The sequence below is a fragment of the Medicago sativa genome, chromosome 7 (genome assembly GCF_051527215.1).
Source record: "Medicago sativa cultivar Bolivia chromosome 7, Bolivia_mono, whole genome shotgun sequence".
Classification (NCBI taxonomy): domain Eukaryota; kingdom Viridiplantae; phylum Streptophyta; class Magnoliopsida; order Fabales; family Fabaceae; genus Medicago; species Medicago sativa.
This window is the reverse complement of record NC_140755.1, coordinates 75,765,862-75,786,569: the sequence shown is the minus strand read 5'-3', so window position 1 is coordinate 75,786,569 and position 20,708 is coordinate 75,765,862. Positions and strand designations below refer to the sequence as shown.

Genomic DNA, 20,708 nt, shown 5'->3' with positions numbered 1-20,708 from the left:
GGAAATGCCAATTGCCGCAAAGCCTCCTTGACTTCAAGCTTCATTTGGAAAGGGAGTTTCTTGAGACGTTCTACAATACCCTTCAACTCATCATCCACCGAAAAACCAAGTTCATTACTTTCTTCTCCCATGCGTAACCTTTGCCAATGGTGGTGTATCTCATCCAATAAAATTGGCTTTTCTTCAAGGAGTTTAGTTGCAATTTCGCATGCACATGGTAAGCCGTAAGATGTCCTTTGAACACAACCACAAATTTCCTTGTTCATGCACAACGTTTCCCTACAACGTGACTCTTCCATAGCAATGTTGTCCAAAGCATATCTAGACACATGACCACCTAAGCCGGAGTACAAAGTGACATCTTTGAATCTATGTTCTAACACGGTAACGCTCTGACCAAAGGCTGTTTGTATCGCAGTGTGTTGAAGCAACAACATGTTATGTATTTTCTCCCAACAAGTACCCAAATCACCCACACTATTGTCTAAATATTTCTTCACCAAAGCATGAGCCGATTCTACCCTATTGGTGGATCTACAACCAAGATGCAACACACGGTCTGTCCATACCCTCACTATTTTCTCCTTCACTTCATTCAAGGTGGTCATGGCATAGGCTAGGAAAGGTGGGAAATCACTACAAGCATCTTGGAACTCCACTAATGCATTTGCATATAACTCTTGAGTGGACGATTCAACCATATCTTTCCATGCCCTCATGATCTTCTTGACAACATCGCGATTACTCACCTCTTTCCCATCCTTTTTTCCCATAGGATATTTACAATCTAAGACGCACCTTTGTTTAACATTTGCTTGCACATGAAAGTAACAATTCATACCATAACTTTCCGGGAAAACAATTCCAACCGCTTTCATCAAAGACCCATCTCTGTCGGTAACAATCACCTTAGGCATATTCATCTTTGAAGTAAGAAGTTTACGCAACATTTTTAAAACCCAAACAAAGTTTTCCTCTTTCTCATGCATCAAGAATCCAAACCCAACCGAATATGTCAAATCGGTCGAAGTTACCCCAACTACCTCAAACATTGGCATCTTATACAAGTTGGTTTTGTAGGTGGAGTCCATAACCAAAACCGTTGGAAAATTGTTAAACAACTTAACGGATGTTGGATGAGCCCAAAAGATATCTTCGATTGTATTACTTTCACCATGTGTTCTTGAGTAATAAGTATAGTTATGCTCCTCCAACTTCGAGATTAGATATTGCAACGGCTTCTTGTCACCTCTATTTGCCTTCCATATTTTTTGACGTTCATTGTACACTTGCTTCACATTTGTCATGCAATGTGGTCTTTTGTTCTTCAAGTGTATCAAAATATTTCTTGGAAGCATCTTGCTCTTGGTCAAGTCATGTACAATCTTCTTGTCATCCTCCTTTAATCTACCGGCAAGAATGTGTCCTTCTAAAGCCGGCTCCATCGCATGGTTGTGAACTCCATTAAGAATGTTCAATCCCCATTCCTTTGTTTGCGTACTTTGATATCCACTAATCATGAACAAGCACCCGCATTTTCTTGAGCCCGTTGTCGCATGCTTTGGTTTTTTTTTAGGCACTTTGTGAGCTCCACTCCTTTCACACACTAGGCGCAATATTGGATGGATCAAGCTTGATCTTTGTGTAACAATTGTAAATCCCGCCTTATTTGCTTGACACCGTACCCACCCAAGCAATTCTTCTCTATCTTGAAACTTAATGTCGTCAGAAAAAAACCTAGCCGTGTCCACTTCGTGGGCTTGAAGTGAGACGACACCGGGGCTAACATATTTAGAAGCTTGTTCAATGTTTGGTTTGACTTCAACCTTAGGCGGCTTGACATCTCCGGAAATTTGGACAAAATTATGTTTTGTCTCTTCCAAAACATCTTCCGCGTTCTCGGTCATTACTATAATTAAACAACACATAAATATGAATTAACAACTAACTAATGCATAAACATCAATGCCATAATGAACTAAAACAAAAAAAACAAAAAAAAAAAAACAAAGAAAAAAAAGTTTGGAAAAAATGGCAGTAGCTGCCATTTTTTCGCACCAAAATTTTTTCCCAAGAGTTCCTCGGTAGTTAACTACCGAAGTTTTCCTCGGCAGTAAGGTACCGAAGATTTCTTCGGCAGTAAACTGCCGAGATTCCCCATGCCAGTGTTACGTGACTGACGTTGTAAACCAACCATGACAGTGTAACATTTCCAAAAAATAAACCGAATAAAATGCACAATACCTGTTTTTTTACGTCAAAAGTGTGTTGAATCATCCTATGCTTGATGCTTGAATCATTTTGGAGCAAGATTTGATGGAAAAAAATTTAGGATTTTGGGTTGGATTGGAGTTGTATGGAAGGTGATGAGAAAATAGTGTGTAGGGGGAGCAGATGACTGTTTCATCTGATGAAACAGCTTTTCTCGGCAATTAACTACCGAGGAATTCCTCGGCAGTTAACTGCAGCCGGATTTCAAATTCCTCGGCAGTTAACTGCCGAGGGGGCAAAAGCGTATTTTACATGTGTGTCCCAGCCAAATGGAATGTGTCAACAGCAATTTTCATCATCAATCTTTTGAGACTCCATTAACTTCATTTCCATGTCATATGCCATATTGGATCTCTGCACTACACAAAGTTGCAACTTGGGGTGGAGCCACCTATTGGTCAGGGTGTGGAGCTAAACCCCTCAACTCCATTAATATATTTTAATTTTTGAATCCCCTGAAATTTAAGTATTGCATCATTTTTTTCGTTCCGACTTTGCAACAACAGGTGGAGCCACATATTGACTAGCTCCATTAATTTACACCAATTATCCATATATAAATATTTTAATTTCTGAATCCCCTAAAATTTAAGTATTGCACCGCGTTGGAGGTTATATCTGTGCCACTTACCACTAGGCTAGAGGACCAATTGTGAAACATTTTTGTTTAGAGTTTTTTTTTTGAGTAAATTTATATATTCAATATGATATTTTTATTTTTCTATAAAAAAATGATATATTTTATTAAATAAATTTAAATTATTGTTAGAAAAAAATTAAATATATTTTAACGTATATCTATAATTTACAAGCATTGGTGTAAGTTTGAGACCTATCGACCAAATATAAATTATTGTCTGAAGTAACCAAATATATTTTATCTATATGCAAGTTTAAATATATCTATATGCAAGTGAGATAGCATGTATCCTATCGACCAAGCATTGTGACTTACAAAATGTAGCCCTGACTGCCATTACTTCAGACGTGTTCCAGATTTTTGTTTACTCGAGTATTGTTCAAGTTTGAGACCAACCTTGATACTCCACATCAGAAATTTAATTTTGAAAGTAATCTAAACTTGACAATTTTGCTTTTAATTTATAAAATTAAGTGCTATAAATTTTAATTAAAGAACTAATGAAAACATAAATAATATATTTTAAATTTTAATTAAAATAATTAAATTTTGAATATTATGTAAATAATAACAATTGTAAAGTTAAATTAAATAAATAAATAAATTTCAAATATTAATGAATCATACACATTTGATTTTTCATCATTCTCATTTATTTAATATTCTTCTTTGAGTCATGCATATCAATCACAAGAACCTCGCCAACAAAATCTATAACGCCACTATTTTTAAAAAAAATCAACTCCCTATAATTCTTCATGTATTAAGCGACTCTTGGAGTCATGTATTAAGTGATTCTTTGATTCATGCATGTTATGTGATAATAGATATTATATATGTTATAAATATAAAATAATTGTAAAGTTGAACCTTTATTAAATTTATGTATTGTGTGTCTATTATTTATCACACAACTGTGTTTTTAATAATCAAATAAAATTTTGTAAGATTCAATTTTTTTTTATTAATTAGGAATTCCAACACACTTTGAACTTATATGAGAAACCTCCTAAACATTACTAATGTATTTGATCTCTTATTTCTCTACATATACTCCTTTGGATTTTCCTCTTTTCTTTTATGATTCATCTTTTTGCACAAATGTGTAAAAATAAAAGATATATGTGTGCAAACTCTAGTAAAAAAAACAAAAATGAGTATATATCTAACTATTTACATATACTAGTAAAATAATTGTCATACTTTTATTTTATTTTACAAAATTATTAGAAAGGTATTTTACAAAATCGTTGGAACAACTAGACCATCGACCCGTGCTAACGCACGGGTCATACGAAAGAACAAATATTATGCAAATATGAAAGTAAACATTTTACTTGAATCGCAAAAATAGTATAATTCAATTCATAAAATAAATTGCCAGAAACCTTTGTAATGTATCATATTAAACAATTTCCACGACATCGACCCTGTTACGGTAACATAACATATAAATTTAATGACATAGTTTATTGAAGAAAAGAAAATCCAACGTCTGTCAACATAAAAATAGTACCAATATGCAATAACAACAATACTACAAAACAAAGTGCTACACATTACGGAAAACTTCTATGTAGACCACATTTGATGTCACATCAGTATCTTGGCTGTCCTCATCATTGATCAACATCTTTAAACCATCCCTTGAAGTAACCCTCGATATTGCGACATACAATTGTCCATGTGAAAAAACAGGAGACAGTAGGTAGACACCAACATTTTTCAAAGACTGAACCAAACACGGATTATTAAATGTCTGATTTATACAGATTGAAGGAATTCGATAACAAAGCAAACGGCTACAGCATTCGAGCAAGCTAAACATCTTTGTCGTCCTTAGGCTCATTTTTGACACGAACAAATCTGGTAGGTTTTGTGACCGACGCCTGGCCAGCTTCACCATCATCAACAGCCACAGAGTCAATGCTATTATATATAGGACCTCTTAGCACCTGTTTTGGTGGTTGGTGTGTCAACCACACATGTATTGCTGCATGAGTCCTCAACATCTGGTACATCCTGCAGACATTTGCGACAAACAATTTCATCAAATGTGTTACGGATTAAACCTTTACGGACTCACGAAAGATTAATGTAATAGTTACCATCTGAACATTTGAATTGTCTGGCGCATCACCATCCACACTAAGCGAGAGGAGATGTTATTGGGGGGGAGATAGTCATCGAAAGTTGCTTGCAGATTCATCTTGTGAAGAAGGAAATGCATAGGGGGGATCAAAAACGGGGTAGGGGATACTCTTGTGAAACCTATCAGTCAATCGTATATCAAATTGTCCGTCACCCACAAAAACCAAGGTAATCCAGGCACCAAGACTGATTTCGTAAAAGTCACGAATTTCTTTCCATCCCTTTGTGAGGAAAAATGCTCCGTTTACTCTGTCGACCAATACTTCAAACTTGATAAATAACAAACAAAAACATCACAAACGTTGATAAAATTGAAACAGTACAAACATTGATAAAATAGAATGCAAATAATTAAGAATAGGTATATTTCGCAACAAACACATACAACATCAATGTCATATTCAACGATATATGATTTGTATTTGAGTCTCAGCTTGTTGATTGCTTTGTCAAGATCAGAAACAGGGTTTTTCACCAAAGGACCTACAAAATATTGAAAGGGATTGAAAGAATGATTTATACTTTAAACCAGTGAAGAATAAGTGCAAGTATGAGGAGAGGAAGTAATTCTGATGTGAAGGAGTATCATGTTTGGTTACGTTAGTAGTTTGTTTAAAAAAAAAGAAAGGGAATTAGCATATATACATACCGTAGAAAACAAATTACTATTGTTGACAATATTGGAAATAAAAGAATTAAACAAATTGTAGTGACATTTTAGCATATATGTGTGAAACCCTTGTCTTATAATCTGCTTGTAATGTTTGTAACGGAAATTAAAAGTAGAAACCGGTATCGGTTAATACTAATAGGACTGCTAAACATTCATCAAGCAATTATAGAGTGTTGGTGAGTAGGATTAAGAGAAAGAGTAGGAAGAAGTTGTTTAAGATCAAGGAGAAAGAGTAGGAAGAAGTTGTTTAAGATCAAGGAGAAAGAGTAAGAAGTAGATAAGGTTATATTTGAAAATAAGCATTAGGGTTAAAACAGTAAATCCAAGCATTAGGGTTTAGGTTAAAATTAGGGCTAAAATAATCACCCAGGTTAACTTTTATATATAAGAAGATATATAAGAAGAGAAGTTGTTTAAGATCAAGGAGAAAGAGTAAGAAGCAGATAAGGTTATATTTGAAAATAAGCATTAGGGTTAAAACAGTAAATCCAAGCATTAGGGTTTAGTTTAAAATTAGTGCTAAAATAATCATCCGTGTTAACTTTTATATATAAGAAGATTGTTTGCTTAGAATTAGGTCCATAAACTTTTTTATTTTTATAGAGAAGCAAATCAATGTGTTGATTCCCTAGCCACTTTTGATTTAACTGTTTCTCATCTTACTATTTGACTAGATATCCCTGGTTGAATTAGTAAAAGTTATGGAAAAAACAAATTAAATTAGGCTTGCCCGATTGAGGAGATTTTGGTTTAATCCTTCTCATATTCTTTTGCTTGTTTTTTTTTTTTGTTTTTTGGTGGTATATATTTTGGTAGTAATAGCTCTCTGCTATTATACCCTTCCTTGGTTTTATAAAAAAGATAATAATAATAATAATAATAATAATAATAATAATAATAATAATAATAATAATAATAATAATAATAATAATAATAATAATAATAATAATAATAATAAACTAAATTTGAGTTGCATAGCTACTTCAAAATGGCCCCATAATGTCACATATTAATACATATCCTTCAAACAATTCATCAACATTTTTGTTTTACAATGAAAAGCAAATTTTAATATTAAGCAGAGTGGCCGACGGTTGGAATTGTCTGTGCAGAATTTTGCTACTTAACTTCGGTGCTAGTTAAAGGGTATTTTTGATTTAGCAGGTTTATTATATATGCTGCTATTTGTGTATTACTTCCAAACGTTGTGTATTCTAGATGCTGCTATTTTTTATTTACTTATTGTACAATAGGTAGGAAGTAATAATAATTTTGCTGATTGAAAAAAAAGGGTTATTAAGCAACTCACATTATTTTATTTTTTTGGTTCATTTTAGATGAGTTTAAAAATAACTTTTGTTCAATATTGGTAGGACAATACATTTTTATATCCAGGGGCCGGGGTTCGAACCCCGGACACCCCACATATTCACCTTATAAGGTGAATTAGGTGAATTCTAGCCACTAAGCTGTCTGACCAAAAAATAAAATAAAATAACTTTTGTTCATAATCATATAATAAGAAACTTTTATTTTCGTTTCTAAAATAAGGTGCATCGATTAATTCGAGCAATCATATTGCGAGAAATAGAAGCATCTAAGAGTGCTTGCAACAACAAAGATGTTGCGTTATAAGCCTCCATATAACAACACAAAACCTTATGCTACAATCTTAATAATACTCCCTCCGTCCCATATTACTAGACCTAGTTGACTCTGTCACGTATGTCAATGCACAATTTTAAACTTAAATTTCTTTAATAATCTAGTAGAAAAATTACGAAAATTTGATATTTTGAAAATATTAATCGAGACGAATCTAACAACATCTTATATGTTATATTTTGTTTTTATATATTAGTAGAAAAATAGAGTCAAAGCATGTTACATGAACAGTACAAATATTCTAAATAGGTCAAGTAATATGGAACGGAGGGAGTAATACGAAGGAACTTAGGAATTCTGACAACATAAGTCAAGGTCAACGTGATGATCATCAACCTTTGGAAGGGTTCACACGTACCACCTTTCACTTGTCCTCCGTGCGAGACTCCATCAAGATTATTACATTTTTGTTCATAATATTATAATATAATCTAATTTTACTTTTCAGAACCGTCTCCAATCTTTCAAACTACCACTCGCAAAATGTTTTCCTTTGCAACACAATTTCAAATGAATTTGAAGTAGTTATAATTTCAAGCAAGAATAATGAGAGATTATCTCAACCAAATTGCAACCAAATTAGAGAGATAATAATTGAGTAATTTATTGGAATAACTATCAACTTTTTTACACAGAGATTTTTATATTTTCAATAAATGTAAAATTAGTTTGAAAAGCGTAGAAAAAGTGTGATGAAGGCAATTGAGTCGAATTGATATGATTTTCAAAATAAAGAAAATTATCAATCAACTTGATAATCAACTTAATTTTTGTATTTTAATAAAGGCTTAATTGCAGTTTTGGTCCCCTTGTTTTCACCATTTTGCAAATTTGGTCCCCCTATTTTAAAATTTGACAGTGTATGTTTTTTGGTTCTAAATTCTAAAAAATCACGATAGCACAATGATTTTATGAAATGAAACTTTATGATAACTTTTGCCAAAATCATAATGACGCATTGTGATTTTTACAATCTCACCATCAATCTAAACATACACCCAGGCACGAATCCAGTGTGGGGATAATAGGGGTTAACCGACCCACTTGCCTCCCCTTGTTTATTGTATTTTTAACCTTAAATTTGATAGTTATGTAGTTTGACCCCACTTATATAATATTATTGTCTTCTTCATAATGCGGTAAAAAATTACAAAACTAGAAGGATCTTAATGAGTGTTCTAAGAGCACTAGATAAGAAATCAAAAGAAGTAATATTTTATAAAAAGTTGTTGTAATTATTATATCGACGAATATAACACTTATTTTTTAGAAAAAAAAATCTTTTATGAAATTTTTAACCAATTCTCGTAGAGCATATCGTTAACAAGGTCATAAAACTACTATTATATTCTAAATTATTCTTATATTTGTTAAAAAAGGCTCTGTGATTGACGTTGGTGGTTGAAAAAATAATTAATTTGCGTTATATTTTTTTATACTCTGCTAGAAATAGAAAAATATCTTAAAAAAATAAACATTTTAGAGCAATTATAAACATAACCTATATTATAAACATAACCTATATAATTTTTGCACGTTTACGCATTTATATAGTTTTATATAAACTTTTATGATATAACTTTGACTCCACTTATTAAAATTTCTTGACCCGTCACTGCATACACCCACACGTGGTCTTCAATGCGTGATGTCTAGATTGATATTTATTTTTTTGTAGAATGAAGAAGTAGGATGGATAATTTAATTACATAATCTCGATTTTTATTTGTTGCATATTTTTTTTTAAAATATTAATAGAATCATGTCGCTCTGATGGCTAATATATCCCAATATGGGTAAAAAAAAAAAATCATTGGCACGGTTACGTAAGTGTAGCTCAATTGGTAGCTACAGAGATAATTTGTGTAGGGACAGGGGTTCAAACCCCGGATTCCCCACTTCTCCACACATAATGTGTGAATCTAGCCACTAAGTTACTTGACTAAAAAAAAAATCATTGGCACCGGGGTTCGAACCCCAATTCTCCACTTCTCCACACATAATGTGTGAATCTAGCCACTAACCTACTTGACAAAAAAAAAAAAAATCATTGGCACGACAACATTTATTTTAAAATCTTTAAAATATTGAAGAACATCTCTTTATCAAAGAAGTTCTAACATCTTTACCAATATATAGCGCAATAATATCGAACACATCATTTCTTAATATACAAAATCAACAAGTCAATTTTCTATAAAAGTACGAAAAGCAAAAAACCTTATTGAATTTGAAAGTATAATTTACACGCACACTTATTAATAAATTCCCCATTAAAAAAATTAAAATAAATAAATCCCAATATTCTAGTAATTTGGCAAAAATTCAATCATGATGTTCTCTATGATAACTTATTCTCCTTTTCCTACCATAGGCACCAAAGTAACCACAATATAATCATCTTCATCAACTTCCAAATTCTTCAACACTCTTGATATCCCTACCTTTAAACGAGTGCTGATTTTACCATTATGTCCATGGTGCAAACTAACAAAACTTCCCACAAACTCAGTTTGATCAGGGCCACTCAACTCATCTTCATCATCATCAACATGAACATCAAATTTTATAGATTTATCACTTCCAAATTTAATCCCTTCTATTACTAAAACCTCTTCCTCATTTTCTTTCTCTACCTTACTCCTCAACTTCCTAGGTCTCTTCACAATGACACTTTTTATTGAATCCAAAACTAAAGGAAAATATTTAGTTTCCTTTGAACTCAAAATTTTAGCTCTTTTAGCTTCCCTTACTTCCTTACTCATTCTTGTTGATGTAGGCTTAAAATTTAGCCACGGAATATCAACATCTTGATAAACATATCCTAAATATTTAGTATCAATACAATCTTTTACCTTCACACGAACAAGATCAGCATTTTCATCATAGAAGAAAAAACTAGATTCTAACCAATCTATATCATCACTATAGTCTTTTCTTCCTTGTCCCAATTTTTTCCACATAACCCACATTCTATCTATGTTGGCATGATGAGGGTAAAAAATGGGATCTCTAGCAGCTGTATAGAATGATCCCATGTCTTCATGATGTGGAGTATCAGCAGCACCAACCCATAGATGGACAGTGTTATGAGGAGTATTTTCAAGAGAACCAATACCTGGAAGATTAATTATGGGTTGACGATAATCAATTATTAATAATTACTATGATTGCAAGGATATTATTAACTTGAATCTATGTTAAACATGTTAAATTGTTCAATACCTGGATGAGACTTATCTCCATGTCTAAAAGGACTTCCCATGAATAATTCTTTTGTAGAAGCTAAAACCATTTCCTTGTACATAGTTGCAAGGTTAAAAGAAATTTGTTTTTTATGAGGTTCATAGTTGGGACGTGAATTGTAGCTAAAATCTACAACATGTGGTGGCATGTGGCTCTTGTGTCTAAGTTTATGATAAAGTGAAGAATTTAGGTATGTGAAATATGATGGGATTTGCATGCCTTCTATTGAGTCCCAATTCCAAAAGGGTATTGCAAAATTTGGGTCACCAATTAACTTCCCTAAGATTCTCTCAAAGAAATAAAGGTACCAACGGTGGAAAGGAAAAAAAAGCCATGATCTATGAATGTCAACTTTTAGATTCTCAAATGGGTATTGTTGATGATAAGCACCATTACAATAAGCACAATGGATTTTGGATTGTTGATAGAAACTACGTGGGTCATCTCTAGGGAGTGCTTTCATTAGGGCAATGCCCTCTTCAAATTTGGCTAAAAACTCTTCATCAACTAAGTGGCAAGGTTTTCTAACTCTAAGAGGAATATTTGAAGATGCAAAGTCTTTGAAATCTTTGAAGTTAAAGGGTGATGGTAATGGTGGACAACAATTTGTGTTTGTTATTGCATCATGAGGTAAATCAACGGGAAAACACTTGCTTGCATCGAGGGAAATCGCACGATGATGGGAAGTCTGGGGGAGCTCAGGGAGTAACAATGGGCTAATGAAAGACGAATCTTCAATATTTTTGAAGCCAATGAAGGCATTTCTCCAATTTGATCTCTTTGAAAAGGGTTTGAAGCTTTGCACTACATTGCTTTGTTGCTTATTGGAGTGATGGTTTGGTCTTTCATGGAAAGAAGCCAAGTGCTTAGAAAACTCTCCAATGGTGAAGAAATTTGAGAATTTGGTGTTAGGGATCAATAACAAAATCATGAGAGGAAAAAATAAAGGGATAATAAGCTTTGAAGGAGAGGTCATTGCTGCCTTAGCTTTTCTCACCTTGTTCTCAAAAAGTGCATAAAATAAAGGGTATTTAACAAGTAATAAGGAGGAAGTTCTTTGTTACAAAAGAAAATTAGTTAGTATGTAAGAGAAACGTGTAATGTCACACGTCCATAATATGGACCTAAAATGTTGCATGAGACTCTTTGAAAGTTCTTTTTTTTTTAGAGATATGGACCTAAAATGTTGCATGAGACTCTTTGAAAGTTCTTTTTTTTTTTTAGAGGAGAAATTGGAAAGCTCTTTCATGCCCATTTTTTCTTTTACGTTGTTTTACTTTTATCATTTTCTTGATTACATTGCAGTTTGCTTCAAATTGACAATTTTTAATAGTTAAACGCATTAAATAACCCACTAAAGCTGTTAAAGTCATGTGAGTGCATACATCGGCCAATATCTCCTATCATTTAATGGGGAGATGCATAGTACTCCCTACATTTTTATCAATGCTAGTTACTCCTAATTAATTATGTTTTCAGTGAGTGCTTTTATTGTTTTGTTGATAAAGATGTTTTTTTTTTTTTTTTTTATAAAGATTTTAAAGTCCTGTGAGTGTGAAGTACATCTGAAGTAACCTAACATCTACAATCATTTAATGGGGGAGAGGTGTAGTACCTTGTATACGTGAATAAATCAATGTTGGGTCTTGTTAACGAGTGTCTCAGAGACACTCTTTAAGATTTCTAAATTACTAAGTAATATTTCTTTAAAAATCTCAAAGTGTTCAATTTCCAATGCACTTTATTACACAAACTTTTATAAAAAGTTACTATTTAAAGTGCTTAACCAGTACCCCAGAGGCAATCGTTAACATTTCCCATCAATGTTTACGATAAAAATGTGATTGTTATGAATATACACTTTTCTTACTCTAATCATTTTTTCACGTGCCTTATTTTTTTTACAAAATTGTCAATGAGGTTTTGGATTATATAATCCGAACGCAGTTTGAATTATATAATCCAAAATTTACTTATACATAAGCAGCTATCAGAATCTCTCTCATTTTAACAGTTGCGAATTTCGCTTTTAAAACGAACAAAAAAACAAAGTAAAAAAATGATAAAACATGTCAAATAGAATACAAAAAAATTCTAAAAATCAAATAAAACTAATGCAATTTTTTTAGATTTCTACGGGAGTCTTGGTCCTTGATTTTTTTTTTATCCTAATTTTCAAAATAGTTTTGTTCAAATCAACGCATATATGGATATCAAGTTTAATTAGTCAAATACAACATGCGTATGTTATTATGTAGTTTTTTTTTTTTACGTTAAAAACAATTTCATTAACGAAAGTCTGGCAATAAATTAAATGTCACGACTGCAGAAATACAAGGTCGAGTTTCTTCGACCCATATGCAATCTAAATTCTTAAGAGCATATTTAGCTAAATAATGAGCAGCTTGGTTGACTTCACGCCTAACATGCAAAAAATTTAAACTACGAAAACTACCCTTAAAATTAATACAATCTCGAATAATAGAGCCAACATAGTTGGGAGATTGTTGGTGAGCATTCAACGCTAAAACCACATTAGAAACATCTGATTCTGCTATAAGATTCGGAAAAGACATGTCTTTTGCAAATTCCAAACCCTTCCGCATAACTAAGACTTTTGCAACCTCTGAATCTGGTAATGAAAAGACTTGCCAAGAACTAGCATCAATGACAACACCTTCATTATCTCTCACCATAACATCAATAACTCACTTATCACCCTCTATCGGACCTGTTGCGTCAACATTAAGCTTATAGAAACCACTAAAAGGAGATGTTCAATTAACATCATATATTGGCAAAATTGGACCTCCACTTAGTGTCTCCGCCAACACCGTACTAGCACTCTTAAAATTCACAATAGATCTTTGTGCATTTTGAATAATGGCAGCCACGTCAACATCAGTCCCCTTAAAACATTTCTTATTTCTAACACACCTTATCTCATAACACAAGGCCAGAACATGGACTATAATATCCTCATCGACATCAATAATATTTTCCTCTAACCACTTTTGAAAAGGAACATACCTGGACTCATGCGAATTAAATACCACACCTAAAGAGGAAGCAAACCATATTTGCTTTGACCTATGACACTCCATAAAGAGGTGTGAAATTGTTTCATTATGTTCCCCACAAAGAACACACAATAGATCACTGCTTATTCCTCTTTTAAACAGATCATTTTTTACTGGTAGTTTTTCATGTAGAATCCTCCAAGAAAAGTGGATGCGTCTTGGAATACTTTTTATTTTCCATAATTTTTTCCACACTTCGTGATTATTGTCCTGCATTGAGCTATGTGAGCCATCTGCTTCACGCCTTGCCTTTAAGAAATGGTATGAACTCTTCACAGAAAAAGAAGCTAACCGTGAAGCACCCCACACAAATTCATCTTGCAATTGAGAGAAAGAAATTGGCAATTGAAGAATTTGTGGAGAATAAGATAAGAAAAGCGAAGGCAGCAATATAATAACCTCTCCTTCAAAGCTTATTATCCCTTTATTTTTTACTCTTGTGATTTTGATATTGATCCCTTACAACAACTTCTTTGCTATCGTACATTAAATGCTTGTATTGTCTTTTGTGTTTTTTTTTTTGTTGTTGATAAAGTTGTTAAAGTCCTGTGAGCGAGTGCATACATCTGAAGTGACCCAACATTTCCCGTCATTTAAATGGGTATAGGTAAATAAATCAATGTAGTATGTATGATAAAAATGTCACTTTATTTCTTTTACAACCAAGATTTTATTAAAAGGAGTATAAGGTACTTGAAACCCAATACAACAAGCTAAGAAATTATATGTTTTGAAGATAACAATTGGGTTGAACCACCAATCTTAGACGCTTTATGCGACCGACAATCTCTAAAAATATTGTAGCTTTGCCTTTAAAGAGAACATCATTACACTCCATCTAAATACACCACACCGTTGTTAACCATATAAGGTGTGACACATTTTTCCTTTTTTTTTTTTTTTTTCTTTCTTTGCATACATCGTTGAAAAGAAGGAAATATGATACCATTTCGCTACTCCATCCATGAAGTTGAATACCCGTTCGTTTTTAAAACCAAAGTCCACACCTCTAAAGTCTTAATACAAGTTGCAAACAAATGATTAACAAAATCAACTTCATTGTAACTGATAAAAATTTAGCAAGTGTACTAAACTATATCGAAGTAACAAAATTTATAAGATTTGTCTCCACAATGATTGTTTCAATTTCTACTCGGTATTGAAGTTACTATTAAGGATGTATTAAAATAGGGGGTTGCACATGACAAATAGTTTGGTTTGAACAATTGTAAAATAAATAGCGGAAAGATAAAGATGGAGGTAAGAAATTTAAGAGAAAGGATAAGGTCTTTCGAATCATTTGTTCATCACTAATTGGTAATTTGAACCTTAACCGTATAATTGTTCCTCTAGTTTAAGATAATTAACAAAATAGTTCAAGTCAATCACTTGACTCGGAGCCCTCTTTTTTAATTACAATTCTCTAACCCCTTAGGTGATCCCATGATCACATGTTCTATGAGATTTTGGTAAGAATCCTTACGACCCTTAGTGTTGCATACCTTGTTATAGCTTCCATGGTTTGCAAATCTTGGAACTTAGCTGGTTGTGCTCTAGAACTATGGAAAAAAACTTTATCTAAGTACAATCAGCTCAAAAAACTTGAACGTGCCGTTAAGACCAAATGCTTGTATTGATAAACATTGCAGCAAACAAATTACTCAACAAACACAAGTTAAAAAAATACACAAGTTCAACTACCTAATTTAAAAAAAATAAAAATAAACCTACCTCTTGTATTATCTTAATTAAATCATTTTACTTGTTCAAAAAACAAATCTTAGCCTATAAATAATTATAGATATCATCAACAAAATTTATTTTCCCTTTGAGTTTAAACCCTAGTTCATAAACATTTTAAATTAAAACCGCACAAGCTACACAATCCTTTTCCTCTCTTGTACCCAAAAAAAAAAAAAAAAACCGCACAAGCTACTTATTTTATATGATGTTAAAGTATATGTGTTGTTTAATGTGCAGGACTCCAAATCTCAAAAGGTTAGTTCTGCCCATATCTGGTGACATATAAAAAATTGGAACAGAAATTACAATGAAATCATGGAGAGGCCTTGAGTCCGTGACTATTTCCTCAATAGTTAATGATTGTAACTTTTTTTATGTGGTTGGAAAATATTGCAAGAACATTATTAGCTTAAAGTTTACATGTTGTTTTGGACAAGATGAAGCTGAAGCTTTGGTTAAATATACTCCAAATCTAAAGGTCTTGAGTGTTCGGAACATAATGGTAAACATGGGAGGTTTATGTCGTGTACTTAATAGCTTGAATTATTTGAAGGTGGTAAATTTATGTCATAGTGTCATTTTGGATCAAGTAGATGATAGGTTTCAATTTTACTTGATACGTGATGTACTAAATTGTGTGGATATCTCGTGTAAGCTTATAGTGCTCAGATCCTGAAAAAATTTGTGTCACGATTTGTCCTGATTACGCCACGATTCACTATTTTGTGCACAATACAAAGTTATCATCAGTCAAATCGCGTCACGATTTCTTCGAAATCATGACACGATTTTGCAGGACTTCCAACAAATTTTTGAGTCCCTTTTTAACCGTGTAAAATGCACATATTTGACATAAGGTATCGTGTATTAGTGTTATATTGAAGTGCTGATAAATAATGGAAGAGTATAAATTCTTACCAGATCATCATAAGAGTTGAGGTAGTACTTAATAGCTATGGACATTGTGCCTTTTAGGAAAAAGAGAAGAAAAAAAAACTATGGACATTGAATAGAGTACATAAATATCCATCTAAGAAAAATAAAGAACGCAAAGTTGGTTTCAAATGTGGTCTTCACAATCCAAAAGAGCCAAAAAAAGACTATTTTCTTTATATACAGTAGATAAATTATTATTTTTTTTTGAGGAATTATATACAGTAAATAAATAAAAACAAAATAATTGAAAGAAGTTGGTCAAACTCGACACTTTGAATGGAGAGGTAGCCCTATGTCTGTATGTCACTGCAAACATGGGCATATGCATAATTTTTTTTTAAACTATGACATTTGCATCAATTTTTGGGGATATATGGTACTCCCTTCGTTCCAATTTAAGTGAGTTTTTTGCTCATTTCACAATTATTAAGGAAAATGTATTAGTGTAGGAGAGAGAATTTTTTTTTTAAATGCTTTTGTCAAATTTTGGTGCATTTACCCTCATTATAAATGCAAAGTAGAATATATTGAATTGAGAGTGATGGAAGTAGTATTAATTAGAGTTATAATGAGAAAAAAGTAATTAATATTGCATTGAAAAATGAAATGGGTCAAATATTTTAGTACAATATTTTTTACAAAAGGCTAACTTATTAAGGGACGGAGGAAGTATTAGGAATATATATATATATATATATATATATATATATATATATATATATACACACACGTTAACTAAGGAAGCCATAAATGTAGTCAAATATTGCGTTGAATTTTGGAATTGCATTTAAATATATTTTTTGGTCAAAGGATTTAAATATTTTTTGGCCAATGAGGATAATTAAGATCTTTAATCCTTAAGCAGAATTCAAAGGAATCCTCACATAAAAACTCATTTACAGATTCCAAACTATTTTTAATGTTTTTCTTAACCCTTTGGTTCTCAGGGGAAGCAGGTCTTAGTATCCAGGAGTTGTTATACCCAAGAATTGAACTCAATTCTCCGAAAGAGTTGATCCTTTGTGAGATCATTAACGATCTGAGTTCAATAACTTGGTTTATCTTTATGTTTTTCTTTTAATGTTTTTGACTCAAAATTATCTTTTATATATTTTTATGGTAATTTTTTTTATTTGAGGACTATTTTTAATGGTGTCAACATGCCAGCTTTCTTTGACCGAATGATTTGAATGTATATTTTTATTTCAATTATTATATTGAAAAAAAAGTCCTATATATTTCAAAGTATTGGGTTCTCTATATTCCAATCTTCGGTCAATCATTGTATTAGAGAGCTCATATATATTCGTTAGGATATGAGAATAAGAGTAAGAGGTATGTCAATATTTTCTTTAAACTTAGTACATGTTTTGTTTTCCAGATTCCACTTCTCTTACATATTTTTCTTGCATTTAATTTTGTGCTCGAATTGAGATATATGAATTTTGTACAATCGAATTGAATCTAACTCATACCTCACATTTTCTTACAAGCAATCTAGATCTACTATTTGCATTAGGGATTTTATTGTCATACCTCACATTTTTCTCATAGGATCTAATTTTTGACTCTGTTCATCTATATTTTCTAAGTTCAAATATAATTAATCAATTTCCTTACTTTAATATTTTAGAGACATCATTCATGATATATATTCTCAATTAGATTGTTTCATTTAAAAAAAAAAAATCATGCAAAATTAATTTCTTATTTACCATTGATGCAGGAAACATGGCGAAAAATAATTTGGATTGCATTGATTTGAAAGATCGCATGGTCTACGAGATTCTGGTGAGAATCTTCACAACCCTTAGTGTTGCAGACCTTGTGGTAGCTTCAATTGTTTGTGTATCTTGGAACATATGATTGAAATCACTTGTGTTGTATGTTTTCTCCAACTATTTTGCACTTTGGTAGATTTACTTCCTTAACCTTTAAATTTTATGTTTGAGTTGGTCAATTATTCATTTTTGTGGTTGCGCAAAGTCTAATTTCTATCTGAGTTCCCTAATCCAATGTAATTTCTATCTCAAAACACATACACAATTACACATATTTCAATTCAAATTTTTCTAAGTGAATCTCTAAAATAATTTTTTTTTTCAAAATCACAATAACCGTCTCGGTTTTGTCAAACTCACCATCAATATAAACTTAATTTATATATTTTGGTTTTAGTTTGTTGTATATTAATTCAAAAGCATTAGCTCACAACAGAGCATTGGAAAAAATATATATTAATGAAGTTTAATTTATAATACTTTTATATTATTGAAAAATCATCTGATATGCAACTAATTTTATTGCATCATCTTAGTGTAGCTAGCTTATGCCTCAATAGAACAACATATCCATTTCCGCATCTCAATATTCGGGCGTAAACTATGATTGATGTATCTTGATTTGTTTCCCTTACATGTCTTATATAACACCATATCTCAATTAACTTCTCCAACATATTCAATGACAAACTCTCCAAGCTTGATATCTTCGTCTGCCACAATTCCAGAACCACATTTTCCAGTCTTAACCAATTTCATCTTTTTTACAGGATGATGATGATGAAAAGCCTTATTGAGATAGACATGATGCTTATAAACTTTAGTTTTCGATCCGATTTGCCAATACATCCATTTTTTTAATGTTGGGAGTAAAGTAATTACTAATATTTCTCATTCAAAAAAACAAAATGAATGCATACATAAATGGAATCGAAAACATAAATTTGGAAGCATCATGCATGTCTCAACAAGGCTTTTCAGAATCATCCTGTGACAAAGATGAAATGGTTAAGATTGAGATATGTAGTGCTGGAATTGTGACATATGAAGATATCAAGCGTGGAGAGTTTGCCATTGAATATGTTGGAGAAGTCAATCGAGATACGATGTTATATAAGACATATAAGGGAAATAAATCAAGATATATCAATCATAGTTTATGTTTGAATATTGAGATGTGGAAATGGATAATAGACAGTTAAACAAGAATTCATATATTTGCAACTTGTGACATACATAAGGGTCAGCATCTGACTTATGACTTCCAATTTGATGCAAATCAATATTATCATTGTGGTGCTGTTCTATGTGGGCATAAGCTTGGTACATTAAGATGCTTCATTAAAATTAGTTGCATATCTGGTGACTTTTCAATAATATCAAAGTACTAAATCATATACTAAATTTCATCATACATATGTTTTTCTAAAGCTCTGTTGTGAGCTAATGATTTTGAATTGGATGAAGAAATATAAAAAAAAACTCAGATCAAACGATATAAATTAATTTTATATTGATGGTGAGTTTGACAAAATCAAGAAAGTTATCATATTTTGACAAATAGTTTTAGAGATTCACTCAGAAAAAAAATGAAACTAAATATGTGTTTTGTTTTTTGTGTTTTAAGATGGAATTAAAGTTGTCTTAGGGAACTTGGAGATGAGAATTAGGACATATGCATCAATTTTTGTTTTCCAAACTAGGACATTTGTATCGTCAATTTTTTTGGATATAGGGTACTCCCTCCGGTCCTAAATATAAGCAAATTTGACTTTTTAGGTTCATTCAATTAATGATGTATGTGGTTCATAATATTATTATGGACCACATACATCATTAATTGAATGAACTTAAAAAGTTAAATTTGCTTATATTTAGGACCGGAGGGAGTATAAAGTAAATGATAGAAATATAGTGTGACTTTGACGTTCATGAAAGAGATGGAGACTAAACATTGAGAGAAATAAATGTTAGCTAAGTAAGTCAAATGTTTCTTTGAATTTTGGAATTGCATTTAATTTTTTTTTTTTGCTTAAAACATTTAAATTTCTTTTAGCTAATCGAGGATAATTAAGATCTTTTGTCCTATATATTTCACTTTGATGTCTTGGCTTCTCTATATTTCAATCTCTAGTCAATCATTGTATTAGAGAAGTCAGATACATTTGTTAGGATCTGAGAATAAGAGCAAGAGGTAGGTCAATATTTTCTTTAAACTTAGTACATTTCCTTTTCCTTTAAGATTCCACTTCTCTTACATATTTTTCTTAAATTTTGTGCTCGAATTGACATATACTATGAATTTTGCACAATCGAGGTGAATCTAATTCATAAATGAATAAAAAAAATTGGTAGAACAAATAGTATATGAATATTTTTAGTCATAAAACCCTACATGTTGGACATAAAATTGAGAGCTTTCTTTACTTAATTGGACATATAAGATTATTCATTTCATTGATCTTCAGAGCAGCTAAATATATGAAAGATATACCGATTGAGTTAAATGTTGAATTGTTCAC

At 31.8% G+C, this 20,708-nt stretch overlaps 2 protein-coding genes, 1 long non-coding RNA gene and 1 pseudogene across 3 annotated transcripts in view; 2 read left to right on the top strand and 2 right to left on the bottom strand.

Moving 5' to 3' along the window:
- Positions 1–4,463: 4,463 nt before the first annotated feature.
- LOC146908541 (uncharacterized) lies at positions 4,464–6,499 on the bottom strand. The gene is made up of 5 exons (XM_085729278.1): positions 6,466–6,499; positions 5,448–5,545; positions 5,183–5,331; positions 4,738–4,933; positions 4,464–4,643 (listed from the first exon to the last, which is right to left on the bottom strand). The coding sequence occupies exons 1-5, from the start codon at positions 6,497–6,499 to the stop codon at positions 4,464–4,466; spliced, it is 657 nt and encodes a 218-aa protein (XP_085585404.1).
- Positions 6,500–9,590: 3,091 nt separating this feature from the next.
- Positions 9,591–11,668, bottom strand: LOC146908540 (polyphenol oxidase I, chloroplastic-like). The gene is made up of 2 exons (XM_085727476.1): positions 10,626–11,668; positions 9,591–10,518 (listed from the first exon to the last, which is right to left on the bottom strand). The coding sequence occupies exons 1-2, from the start codon at positions 11,620–11,622 to the stop codon at positions 9,752–9,754; spliced, it is 1,764 nt and encodes a 587-aa protein (XP_085583602.1). The 5' UTR covers positions 11,623–11,668; the 3' UTR covers positions 9,591–9,751.
- Positions 11,669–15,168: 3,500 nt separating this feature from the next.
- On the top strand, positions 15,169–16,145 carry LOC146908539 (F-box/LRR-repeat protein At3g48880-like; annotated as a pseudogene).
- A 1,541-nt stretch (positions 16,146–17,686) lies between these two features.
- Positions 17,687–20,708, top strand: part of LOC146908536 (uncharacterized) — a 29,399-nt gene continuing 26,377 nt past the window's right edge. The window contains exons 1-2 of the long non-coding RNA XR_015018364.1: positions 17,687–17,740; positions 18,132–18,196. This is a non-coding gene — a long non-coding RNA (uncharacterized LOC146908536). The remainder of the gene's footprint in view (positions 17,741–18,131; positions 18,197–20,708) is intronic.

Coding starts and splice junctions, on each gene's coding strand:
- LOC146908541 (XM_085729278.1), bottom strand. CDS start 6,499: ATGAGAAGGATTAAACCAAAATCTCCTCAATCGG. Junction 5,332..5,447: donor TTGAATATGACATTGATGTT/GTATGTGTTTGT, acceptor TTATTTATCAAG/TTTGAAGTATTGGTCGACAG. Junction 4,644..4,737: donor AGCCTAAGGACGACAAAGAT/GTTTAGCTTGCT, acceptor TGTTTGGTTCAG/TCTTTGAAAAATGTTGGTGT.
- LOC146908540 (XM_085727476.1), bottom strand. CDS start 11,622: ATGACCTCTCCTTCAAAGCTTATTATCCCTTTATTTTTTCCTCTCATG. Junction 10,519..10,625: donor TGGAGATAAGTCTCATCCAG/GTATTGAACAAT, acceptor TTAATCTTCCAG/GTATTGGTTCTCTTGAAAAT.